The sequence below is a fragment of the Nanorana parkeri genome, unplaced genomic scaffold (assembly GCF_000935625.1).
Source record: "Nanorana parkeri isolate BGI_ZX_2015 unplaced genomic scaffold, ASM93562v1 scaffold71, whole genome shotgun sequence".
NCBI classification, from domain to species: Eukaryota; Metazoa; Chordata; class Amphibia; order Anura; family Dicroglossidae; genus Nanorana; species Nanorana parkeri.
Genome location: NW_017306339.1, coordinates 1,539,879 through 1,553,070, shown reverse-complemented (window position 1 = coordinate 1,553,070; position 13,192 = coordinate 1,539,879). Strand labels below are relative to the sequence as shown.

General features: G+C 37.4%; 1 protein-coding gene across 1 annotated transcript; it reads right to left on the bottom strand.

Annotated features, from left to right (window-relative positions):
• Positions 1–308: 308 nt before the first annotated feature.
• LOC108804737 (protein-lysine methyltransferase METTL21E-like) lies at positions 309–12,557 on the bottom strand. Its single transcript, XM_018576603.1, has 4 exons — positions 12,512–12,557; positions 6,491–6,651; positions 1,147–1,264; positions 309–721 (listed from the first exon to the last, which is right to left on the bottom strand). The coding sequence occupies exons 1-4, from the start codon at positions 12,555–12,557 to the stop codon at positions 309–311; spliced, it is 738 nt and encodes a 245-aa protein (XP_018432105.1).
• Positions 12,558–13,192: the final 635 nt, after the last annotated feature.

The following is a 13,192-nucleotide window of genomic DNA, read 5'->3' as shown; positions in this document are numbered from 1 at the left end:
TAGGCATGTCATAATTATAATATATAGTGCTGGCTCCACTTTTATTTATAAAAGAAAGGACAGTTTTCTATGTTAGTAACATTATCAGATCTTCTTTAGCTGCAAACTGTCTATATTGAATGTTTTAGCATCTGAAACAAGTTAATCTTTTATCATTTTCTTGAGATTATTTGTTGACAAAAATGATTTGATCTCAGGTTTTGATGCAGCTCAGTTTGAGGGATCTTTTGTCCTATATGGTGACCAAGTAGATTTCTTAGTTGTATATTGAATATCTATAAATGCCCTCTTTTTATCCATATCCATCTTTATTCAGTAAAAGTACATATTCGTCTTGCCTTGTAAAGTTTTATACTTAGGCTGGGCAGATCATAGATAACCTCCATGTCAAACATTTTCTGAAAGTTGAGAAAAAATGTGTTTTGAAGGAGGGTATTCTCTTTTCTGAATTTCATAGCCCACAGGATGATGGTCTTCTCTTGACACAAGTGATCAAATGTCTCCAGAAGTTCATCCAGGGACGGGTGGTTGTACACTACATCAGCAGCAAGGATGTAGTCAAAGTTTGAGGAGGATTTAGGAAATTTCTCCTCCAGATTGGATCCCCAGGTTAGCTCTTTAACTTGTGGGGCATGTTTGCATTTCAGTTTTGTATTTCGCACAACATTATACTGCAGGTTTCCAATCAGATCCTCTAGGTCTGTTGCAATGACTTGTGCTCCTGCAAAAGGAAAATAAGTGTCAAAAGTCAAAGTGAAAACAAGACTTAGTTTGTATCCAATATATCTACATACAGTATATAAACAGTTTTTTAGGGGTAAACCTTTATTTAATGTATAATCTTTACAATGACTAAAGCTGAACTCTAGGCAAACAGGTAAATACACAGATGGAATGCATATATAACAGAGCAGTTTTACCTGCCCAAGGATTTGTACCGAAGCATTCTCACGGGTGTTACTTCATCTGGGCATGGGACCTTGCTGAGATGCACCTGCGGCTTATGGCACACGAGCCCTGACAGGCAGGGAGGAACAGTTATGACAAAAGAGACATACATAGTCTCCTCTGTCATAAAAAATCCTACTTGTCAGCATTAAAAGGGAAAAAAAAAAGAACTTTACTTCCATTTTAAGCCATACTTACCTAGTAAAGTAGCTACTATAGAAACTAGCCCAGTTCCAGACCCTATTTCGATTATGCATTTGTCCTCTAAACCCAACTGCTTTCCGTGTTTTTCCAAAAAGTAACAAAGTACAAGTGCCTGTGGAGATGACAAATACACATCAGAAGATGTTGGTCAAGTATAAAATAAAATAAACTTCCTAGAGCGCATAGTACTGTAGTTGTCTATGCAGTACTGAAAACCTTCACTAGATTGGAACTAATGGAAGTAATGCCAGAAGAAAGCAATTAAGTTAACATCTACATCTACACATCTGTGATCCAAACAGAAAAACCTGACATTTTTCTGGTTTTGCCAGCTCTCTCAAAGTATAGTGTGTATATTTTCAACCTCTTCTTTTGAAGTAGCATACACCAATCCTCAGAACACATTCATTATCAATCACCAAGGCAATCGGTTGTATAAAGCTTATTAACTGTAAACAATAAATTACCAATCTCAAGTTATACTAAAAGTTCAAATATACATACTAGTAATCTTGTATTTACACATTTAACTCAATTATAAGGTACATTTTAGTGACACATTAGTGATATTATTTTTTTTAAGTAAATATACATTATTAACTGGACATATTGTCACATATATAGTCTGTATTACAGTACAGTAATTATGCCCAAATATGATGCATCCTTCTAGTGCCTACCATATAAAGGATTCTGTATCACAAATGTCAGAAAGCCCAATACTCCTTAGCATGTTCTGTGAATACAAATATACAGTTCTAAGGTTTCTAAAATGATGTCTTGACTTGGAAAAACATTGTGTTTAAGGAGTGCAGCATTTATAATGCATTTACAAGTCTACATGGTATCCCGCTATCCATCCCATTCTCCCTTATAAAAACCTCAACCATGCTTTAAGCACATTCTTTACATTTATTAGATGTCTATAACAACTCGGCTGTTGCAGGGATAGTGCATGTACTTTATATCTTAGGTATGAATATGAATGCTGTAGTGTGCAGCCAACAACTAAATTCTTCTTTACAAATATAAAAGCTGTTGGATGTGTGTTGTTTATAACTGTTAATTAATGCAGGTTTCTTAATTTAAGGTTACCAGGATTTTCAAAATGAAATCCGGGGACACCAACTGTCCAGGCCCACTTACTACCATACCCACAAAAAACACACCCCCACAGAATCACATCCTAAATTTTAACAGGAGGAAAGCCTTGAAGGTATTAGGAATAATAATAATAATATGTTGTTGTGTTGGAGTGAAATCAGCCCCAGCATTGAGGTCATTGGCAGCCATAATAACCCCATCCCCTCCTGCCAACATCTATGTATGCCTTAACCTACTATGGCACAGCTACAACCCATCACTCTGCCCAGCTGTGTTGCCTTTCTTATGACTCCCAGTCTACCCCCCATCCTGACTGTTTTTGAAGCTCTGCTGTCAACTGCCATGTTGTTCCCAACATGTCAGACCCTCCTTCCTAAGTCTACTCCCTTGTAGTATAGTTCCCGGTGAGCATGATTCTGGCTCTAGTGATGGAGCTATCGGAAGAAGAACACAAATCAGCAGGCCGGCACTGGAGGTGGCCAAGGGGGCACACTTCTGGTGCTGCTCTGACTAAAGCGCTATGTATTTTATCATCAGTAACATCATCATTTCTTAGTATAAGTTCATCTTCCAAATCTGTACTTTTGATCCAGTATTTACATTTTTTAAATGTTATATTTGATCAGGCAGACTTTGTTAATGAAGAACACTGATGTGTCATAGTGCTCAAAAAAAGCTAGTGTTGGCTGTGAAAAGGGGCTACAAATAAGGCCTTGACTATGAGAAATGGAATTTCTCTAATATTGCAAGTGATCAATCCAACAGTAAAGTAAGCCTCACAGATAAAGTAAAGGCCTTTTTCAAACTGCTTTACTGATGACACCAACACAAGTTAATAAAAACTGTGTATTTCCAAATTGCTCCTGAATTCCTTGAAGACTGGAAATGGACAAGGGAAAAAGTTCTGGATCACCTGGCTTATAAATTCCAGACCTCAAAAGCAACTCAAATTGCTAAACAGTTTGATATCTTGTGCACCAGGAAAGTCAAAAGGTATGTGAAACCTTTCCTGTGCATAACTAACTAAATAACAAATTAATTAACTTCCCTCCCAAATTGATTAACATGCACATTAAGGTATTAAGACAAAGATGCAGGGTTGTAGAGCAAGGAATTTGTGCACAAATGAGTACAGGCAATAAGGTAGAAAGAAACAGATTCGGTCATGCCATTTTATCCTAGACATCATGCTGAATTAGAGTCTTAAGGTTTTAAGAGACAGCCTACCCAAACCTATTATAATGACTTCCCCAAATGTGTTTTAGGCTCTGCACCCCTCCCACAGCATGAAGTCTCTCGCTTCATGTGGTAAGTTTTTATGTAATTATTGCATTTTTGGTAGTGTAAACTAAGTGGAAGACAACAAGGAGATAAAAAGAGAGAGATCCTCCTGATTATAGCTATATTATAACTAAGGGGGGTCTTACTGCTTTCAAGTTAAATATGGACTGACCTCATGATTTCATACTTACTGAAGGCCACACTGTTGCACCAAAGAGGTCTGTGGATTCTACTATTTTTATCTCGTGACCCACATAGTTGAAACCTTCCCAAGCTACACTTTTAAGGTATGCTGGTACAAAACGTCGCTCCAGGATTTTAGGTACTATCAATTCATCTTTGGTATGATCATCTGCAAATAAATAAAGATAATACAAAGACATATAGATGTGTTACATTTTCTTCTTCTTCTTCACATAAATACATTATAAATACAATATTCAACACTATTCGGTTTACAGAGTCACAGAAATAACAAATTAGACTAAAAATGAAATACTGACTGAAAAAGATTTGGGTGTGTAGGTATTCAATCTTGTATATGACAGTTCTAAAAAAAGAATTGTTCCTGATATTGGCCTGCAGATGGCAGTGTCTCATAGGTTCAGCAGCTACTTTTCCAACAAGAAAAGCATCCTAAAGCTAGGTACTACTCCCCACACACTTACTGATTTATTGAAGCATTAGAATGAATACAGTAAAAACAGTAATAACCATATCATCCAGCAATAATCCAGCCTGTGCTAGTCTGTCTTTAGGAAAGTGAATTCCGATTGCTTGCTATGTTTTACTACTTTGTTTTCTCCTACTTCTGTGTTTTGTATTGTTGTAAGCCCTCCCATGTGCACCTTGATACAAAGGCTAGTTATAAATTGTGCAGTTGCCATGTACTTTTATCTCTGTGTTTTACGACACACTAGTTCTTGAACTCTTATAAAAAAAATTTAAAAAGAGCCAATCTTTGGTCTAGAAAAGTGTCAAGTCAGACCTTCTTTGTTCCACTAAAGTGCCTATAGATAATAGATGGCAATTTCATGAATCCAGTGATTTCATGGGAATTCCATAATACAGCTGTTGATATACAATTTATGGATCACACCTAGCCTGTCCTACATGAAATTTATCAGGATAATGCAATTAGAGAGGTTAGAATACATCCAATTGTTATAGATTTCACTAAAAAAAACTCTGACTTCAGAGTGGGATTGTGTGGCTTGTGTGATCTAAGCATTCTTGTTTAGGCCAGGTGTTGTACCTTCATCATATAATTGTCAGATCATGGCTGTCCATCTAACCACTTTCTGGTCTATAGCCAGTATCATGGTTCTTCAAGTGCAACAGTCCCCAATGATCTGATGTAGGTACTGCATTTCTGAAACCTATTATCATCGGCAAAGGCGCATGCCTTCAGTGCTTTTCCAGTGGCAAGTTTGGAGCCTAGTGTAAGGCTGCCCATGCACCTAACAGTTCACCGTGTCAGGGTGGTAGAGTGTCTATGTTTTGCACATAAAAAAAGGCATTTTGGGGGGGTACTAGGAGGACTCTATATAGTATAATATGTTAACTTATGGTGCCTGCTGTTTAGCAGTAACTTAAGTTTGGATATTTATAATGACTATAGGTTTACTGGCTAAGTCAGGCAAAAGATGCTAGGCCTATGGGTACCTTATAACTTTGCAAACTCTCCAGTAACAAAAGCTGTCTATAGCCTTGTATTTTGCTTTACAATATATAATTGCAAGAAAAAGTTTCTAAACTCTTAATTTTCTAGATTTCAGATTGAAAATACTTTGCAATATATTATGTGTATTTTCTATTGAACAAGTGTTTTAAACAATGAAGGTCACTGATGATGATGATGATGGAGTGTTTGAATTCCAGGATAATGACATTTTGAAGACAGGGTAATTGGTTTCAGGTATTCCCATCAAGGTGGCATGTGTTCCAGTCAAGTCATATGCGTGTTAAGGTGCCCATACACCTTACGATTATCGGACGAAACTTTTCGTCCGATGATCGAATAGTCGTACGATTTTCGTACGACAGCCCCATCCTGCCCCGATGATCGCAAGAATCATTTAGCCGTAATTAACCAAAAGCACCTGGACGAAATGCGGTAATTGATTTGCCGTATTTTCGTTAGCGCAAGCGCAGTGTACATCGTACGACTTTTGACGGACGGAAACGCCAGCAACCTTACGACAATCATACGATCTAGCAAAGTTTTCAAACATGCTTGACCGTCAAAAGTCGTACGATTGTACAGTATTGTCGGTCGGACATTGCAATGCACACATACGATTATCGGACGAAAAGTCGATCGCATACGATTATCGTCCGATAATCGTAAGGTGTATGGGCACCTTTAGATCAAGGGAAAAAGTTCTGGATCACCTGGCTTATAAATTCCAGACCTCAAAAGCAACTCAAATTGCTAAACAGTTTGATATCTTGTGCACCAGGAAAGTCAAAAGGTATGTGAAACCTTTCCTGTGCATAACTAACTAAATAACAAATTAATTAACTTCCCTCCCAAATTGATTAACATGCACATTAAGGTATTAAGACAAAGATGCAGGGTTGTAGAGCAAGGAATTTGTGCACAAATGAGTACAGGCAATAAGGTAGAAAGAAACAGATTCGGTCATGCCATTTTATCCTAGACATCATGCTGAATTAGAGTCTTAAGGTTTTAAGAGACAGCCTACCCAAACCTATTATAATGACTTCCCCAAATGTGTTTTAGGCTCTGCACCCCTCCCACAGCATGAAGTCTCTCGCTTCATGTGGTAAGTTTTTATGTAATTATTGCATTTTTGGTAGTGTAAACTAAGTGGAAGACAACAAGGAGATAAAAAGAGAGAGATCCTCCTGATTATAGCTATATTATAACTAAGGGGGGTCTTACTGCTTTCAAGTTAAATATGGACTGACCTCATGATTTCATACTTACTGAAGGCCACACTGTTGCACCAAAGAGGTCTGTGGATTCTACTATTTTTATCTCGTGACCCACATAGTTGAAACCTTCCCAAGCTACACTTTTAAGGTATGCTGGTACAAAACGTCGCTCCAGGATTTTAGGTACTATCAATTCATCTTTGGTATGATCATCTGCAAATAAATAAAGATAATACAAAGACATATAGATGTGTTACATTTTCTTCTTCTTCTTCACATAAATACATTATAAATACAATATTCAACACTATTCGGTTTACAGAGTCACAGAAATAACAAATTAGACTAAAAATGAAATACTGACTGAAAAAGATTTGGGTGTGTAGGTATTCAATCTTGTATATGACAGTTCTAAAAAAAGAATTGTTCCTGATATTGGCCTGCAGATGGCAGTGTCTCATAGGTTCAGCAGCTACTTTTCCAACAAGAAAAGCATCCTAAAGCTAGGTACTACTCCCCACACACTTACTGATTTATTGAAGCATTAGAATGAATACAGTAAAAACAGTAATAACCATATCATCCAGCAATAATCCAGCCTGTGCTAGTCTGTCTTTAGGAAAGTGAATTCCGATTGCTTGCTATGTTTTACTACTTTGTTTTCTCCTACTTCTGTGTTTTGTATTGTTGTAAGCCCTCCCATGTGCACCTTGATACAAAGGCTAGTTATAAATTGTGCAGTTGCCATGTACTTTTATCTCTGTGTTTTACGACACACTAGTTCTTGAACTCTTATAAAAAAAATTTAAAAAGAGCCAATCTTTGGTCTAGAAAAGTGTCAAGTCAGACCTTCTTTGTTCCACTAAAGTGCCTATAGATAATAGATGGCAATTTCATGAATCCAGTGATTTCATGGGAATTCCATAATACAGCTGTTGATATACAATTTATGGATCACACCTAGCCTGTCCTACATGAAATTTATCAGGATAATGCAATTAGAGAGGTTAGAATACATCCAATTGTTATAGATTTCACTAAAAAAAACTCTGACTTCAGAGTGGGATTGTGTGGCTTGTGTGATCTAAGCATTCTTGTTTAGGCCAGGTGTTGTACCTTCATCATATAATTGTCAGATCATGGCTGTCCATCTAACCACTTTCTGGTCTATAGCCAGTATCATGGTTCTTCAAGTGCAACAGTCCCCAATGATCTGATGTAGGTACTGCATTTCTGAAACCTATTATCATCGGCAAAGGCGCATGCCTTCAGTGCTTTTCCAGTGGCAAGTTTGGAGCCTAGTGTAAGGCTGCCCATGCACCTAACAGTTCACCGTGTCAGGGTGGTAGAGTGTCTATGTTTTGCACATAAAAAAAGGCATTTTGGGGGGGTACTAGGAGGACTCTATATAGTATAATATGTTAACTTATGGTGCCTGCTGTTTAGCAGTAACTTAAGTTTGGATATTTATAATGACTATAGGTTTACTGGCTAAGTCAGGCAAAAGATGCTAGGCCTATGGGTACCTTATAACTTTGCAAACTCTCCAGTAACAAAAGCTGTCTATAGCCTTGTATTTTGCTTTACAATATATAATTGCAAGAAAAAGTTTCTAAACTCTTAATTTTCTAGATTTCAGATTGAAAATACTTTGCAATATATTATGTGTATTTTCTATTGAACAAGTGTTTTAAACAATGAAGGTCACTGATGATGATGATGATGGAGTGTTTGAATTCCAGGATAATGACATTTTGAAGACAGGGTAATTGGTTTCAGGTATTCCCATCAAGGTGGCATGTGTTCCAGTCAAGTCATATGCGTGTTAAGGTGCCCATACACCTTACGATTATCGGACGAAACTTTTCGTCCGATGATCGAATAGTCGTACGATTTTCGTACGACAGCCCCATCCTGCCCCGATGATCGCAAGAATCATTTAGCCGTAATTAACCAAAAGCACCTGGACGAAATGCGGTAATTGATTTGCCGTATTTTCGTTAGCGCAAGCGCAGTGTACATCGTACGACTTTTGACGGACGGAAACGCCAGCAACCTTACGACAATCATACGATCTAGCAAAGTTTTCAAACATGCTTGACCGTCAAAAGTCGTACGATTGTACAGTATTGTCGGTCGGACATTGCAATGCACACATACGATTATCGGACGAAAAGTCGATCGCATACGATTATCGTCCGATAATCGTAAGGTGTATGGGCACCTTTAGACCTCACCAGTTGTAGAAGAAAAACAAACAATCACACAGTTTTGGCAATATGCACCTCACAACAGTTTTCTGTTGAAGTATAAAATGAACTGATCAAAAGAAACGTTATAGTACCTCAGAAAAAGAGTAAATCTTATAAGATTTGAAAGGGTTACAAAAGGATTTCTAAATCCATTACCTCACAGTTAAATAGTTTACAAAAGTTAAAAATCAAGAATCATCTCGTTATAGGAGTGGATTTCTTACAACGAGAGTGCAAGGGTACAACATACACAAATAGGTGACAAAAACCCTAGGGTGACAACAGGAGCTTTCCCATTCCCCAAGCATGTAAGCATAATGGTATTTTAATAATCTGCTCCATCAGCTGTTTCTGCAAAATGTGCAGTTTAAACAGATTACATACTGTAGAGCTGTTACTGATTTCAACACTTTTTGAGATGCAGAGCCCACATCTTTATTGGTAACCACTCCCCTGGGCACTGATATGATGTATGTCCATCACAGGATGGACAGAGGTGTCATTAATGGGTGTCAATTATGGGCTGTAATATACAGCCAGGCTTTATCTTCATGCTGTGTGAGATGCAAGATGGCAAACACAGTGGAATACCTGGGCCTCAAAGAGTAGCGTTTTTGCTCACCAATTATGTATTGTTAAGTTGCTTATAAGCTGCATAGTTTATATTTAACAGTGGTTTATGTAAATATTGGAAAAAGGAAAGAGTTTTTTTTAGCATAAGACGCATGTCTTCATGTTTCTACAATAGTAAAAAAGGGATACTTATGGGAGCAAACTACTGTTCTCCACAAAACTCTCTGATGCATATGATGTTTCCCATTACTAGTAGAACAGTGTTCAGTGGGTAGAGAAAACAAGGGTAAAAACAATTCCTCATTCCAGCTGTGAAGCATGGTTGACGGCGTATGATGTCATGCAGCTGCTTAGTTGCCTTAGGGACTAACCAGCTTGTAATGAATAAACAACCAATTATCGTTATAGTCTACGGCGGAATACCAGGGCATCAGTCTGTCATTTAGAACTAAAAGAAAAAGTAGCTTGAAAAGAAATTCTGTGTTTGAGAATGCTCATATCTGACTTCAGTCATGTTGGAGATATGGCATAATCTGAAGCAAGACAAAAATATACAGCTCTCGGAGGTTCAATGCTGCAGCAAGAGTCACTTGCCTGTACACTGAACCGACATTATGACCAACGCAACAATCTCCTTCGCCAAGGACTTCTTGGCCGGCAGTATGGCTGCTGCTATCTCCAAGATCACTGTAGCATCCATTAAAAGAGTGAAGCTTTTGCTGCAAGCCAAAAATGCAAGCAAACAAATCAGCTGAGAAGCAATACAAAGGAATCATAGACTGTGTTGTTTGTATGCCCAAAGAACAGGGTTTCTTGTCCTTCTGGCATGGTAACCTTGCCAATGTAATCAGGTATTTCCCAACCCAGGCCCTCAACTTTGCCTTCACACAAGTACAGGAAGATCTACCTTGATGGCGTTGACAAGAACACCCAGTTCTGGTGTTACTTTGCTGGAAACCTAGCATCCGGTGGAGCTGCTTTATTATACAAAAATGTAAAAACGGTAATTATTTTTATGAAGTGATTGAACCTGGAAATTACAGTATTAAACAGAGGCACATGCCTCTATTTAGTTTGTAAATAAGGCGTCAAGCAGGTGCTCACTGTCATAGCTGACAGCCAGCTATGAGACGATGTCTGTTTCCCGAAGTTTATATTGTCGGCAGCTTCCTGTCAAGTATGTAGGCTCACATATCCATACCCTTATGCACAGTGAAAGTTGCAAGCAGGAAAGGGTTAAACCATGTGTAAAACAAAGATATGGCAAAGTTTAAATTGGTGTATGCTGTTTGTTAATCAGTTTTTCATATTATGTGTTATGTAAATCAGATCGCTTTTAAATGCCATTTATGCAGAAATCTAAAAAATCGAAGGGCTCACAATTTGTTTTGCAACTGTATATTGTTCTCTAAAGTGACAATGGAAGGAATTTTTGAATTTCAGGTCAAGTACTAAAAACTTGTAGTAAATTAATAGGTTTTAAATTATTCCCTTTTACTGCTGGTGAAACAGCATATATAAATACATATAAAACTCAAATGAATTAAATAATTCCAGAAGTCAACACAAAACAGAAGTACGAAGGTGCAGTTTGCCAAATTGTCTATTTAAGCCCACCATCACATGACAAGGTTTTTTTTCCAGAACCCCCTTGAAGAAGTAATTACCATTAACAGTATGTCAGCTCACTATATGCCTGAGTGTCCATTACATATTTCCAACAGGACAAGTATGTTGATGTTGTAGCACACTTCAGATAATGTGCAGTATTGTAATACTATCCTCCAATGGACAAATCTTTCAATGGAAACTTTGAATGTCTCGTGTCTGTGCTTTGCATTAATGCTATGGATATGAGCAGCAGTTCAAAGAGTCTGTTGACAGACTCACTGCTGTCATATTGTGGAGGAATGAAGTGCTCAATTAAAAGGTTCCTTGAAAAGGTTTGTCCAAGTGAAGAGGATATTTGCATCTTTACAGCTGTCATTATACCCTACAGTGCTGACTTGTCCTTATTTTTCATCTTTTGTTCACTAGGATCAGAAATCAGTGCTTAACCTCATCACTGTAAACAATTGGTGTGCTAATTAGTCCAGGGAATTTGTGGATACACAATAGACATGTATATACTTCCAATGCAGTGAAAATACTTTGCACTAAGAGAAAGATGGGGTGTTTTCTATGGCTGTAAAGCAAATGCATCAGACAACTGTATTAAAATGAAATAATATTTTTGTAAAATGTCAGCTCATATTAAAGTTGTATTAAAAATATAATTGCCTATAATAAATATTTTCAAAATAAACATTTAATACAAGGTGCTTCCATTATACAGTATGAGCAGAGCATACTGGGCTTTCTCATCAGAAAGTCCAGCAGTTTATTGCCTCTCTTCATTAGACATGGTACACTTTATTGCTTATTCATGGATTGTTCTCTATATGTGGATATTTCTAAAGAAAGAATTTGAAAAGAAAGTGCAGAAGTTGTGGTTCATTAATTGGCTGTCACTAACTGAAACTTTACATAGAGCTATATATGCAGACAGAGAACAGGGAATGCTTTCTCTGGCTCATTCAGTTGTATGTGTTCTGAATAACAGATTAAATTACAGCCTATTAACAACAAAGTAGTAAAGTAGTGATAAGCTGCTGCCTGCAAGTAGCAAATATTGTAAGATATATTGGTATGCAATGTTTTACATTGAAATAAAAAAGCACACAATGGTAAACATTATAAATTGCCAACACCTGTTTCTGAGTGAAAAGGCCTATTTATATAACTATGTATATAAACAAATATATCGATATATCTTTAAACAAATCAATGTATGTTAATTAAATTAATCTATGTCCCCTGAAGGAACTCAGACATCACCACTGTACAGAACCCCTTGAGAAACACACACTGCATCAGTATGTGTTTACAGAACTGCAGAGGTCACCTGTCACACCATAATGGAATTCTGGGAAAGTCACATGACTGCATTAACATCAAGAAGAGTCCTTTTAACCTAGTCAGCTGGGCACCAGGAAGGTTTATGCAGAGTATAGTCATTTATTTTAGTAATTTATGGTATTAAGCATTGGTTTAACTATAGCGTAATATAATTCAGTGTGATGTTAGATACATAGGGTCCACAGTAAAACAGGTTTAGTTTGATATTAACCGTTCATTAGTCCAGAGCTTTCTCAACCATGTGATACCTAAAAATACTTATCAGAAATGGAAACAAATATTACTCTTACCTTTTTCCTCACTCATTTTGATGTTACTGAAGGGAGTGTCCACCATTTGGTAATTTAATCTTCACAGCTGGTAAAAGTGAAAATGACTTTTAGTTTTCTGACAAGTAAAATGGCAACCATAAGTTCCTGTTCACAGCATTTTGTCGCTCAAAGCTAAGCACGACAAAACGCTTAAGTAATCCCATTCACTTTTTTTGAGCGCAACAAAATGCTCAAGACAAAGAATCCCATTCATTTCTATGGCCCCTGAGCGTTATGCTGCGAGCCACTGGAAAAAGTACACAAGCTACTTTTTGGCAGGTTACAGCACTTTTTGGTCTCATAGACTTCAGATCTGGTTGACACTTAGCGTTTTGTCACAGCCGATTTAGTGTGACAAAAAGCTTCACCAAAAAAGTCCCATTTATTCTTATGGCCCCTGTGCACACCTGAGCGTTCTGTCACAACAAGCAAAATGCCTGTCACTGGAAAAAGTACATGAGCTTCTTTGGGGCAGATCTTAGCTCATTTTGGTCCCATAGACTTAAGAGGAAACACTTGGAAACACGTGTTGCAATACGTTTTTACGCACATATGGGCGTGTTTTGTCCATTTACTTCAGTGTGTCACAACCTGCTCATAAAAACATGCGTATTTAATTTAATACATGTGCACAAAAACGTGCAGAAAAAATTTTGCGTT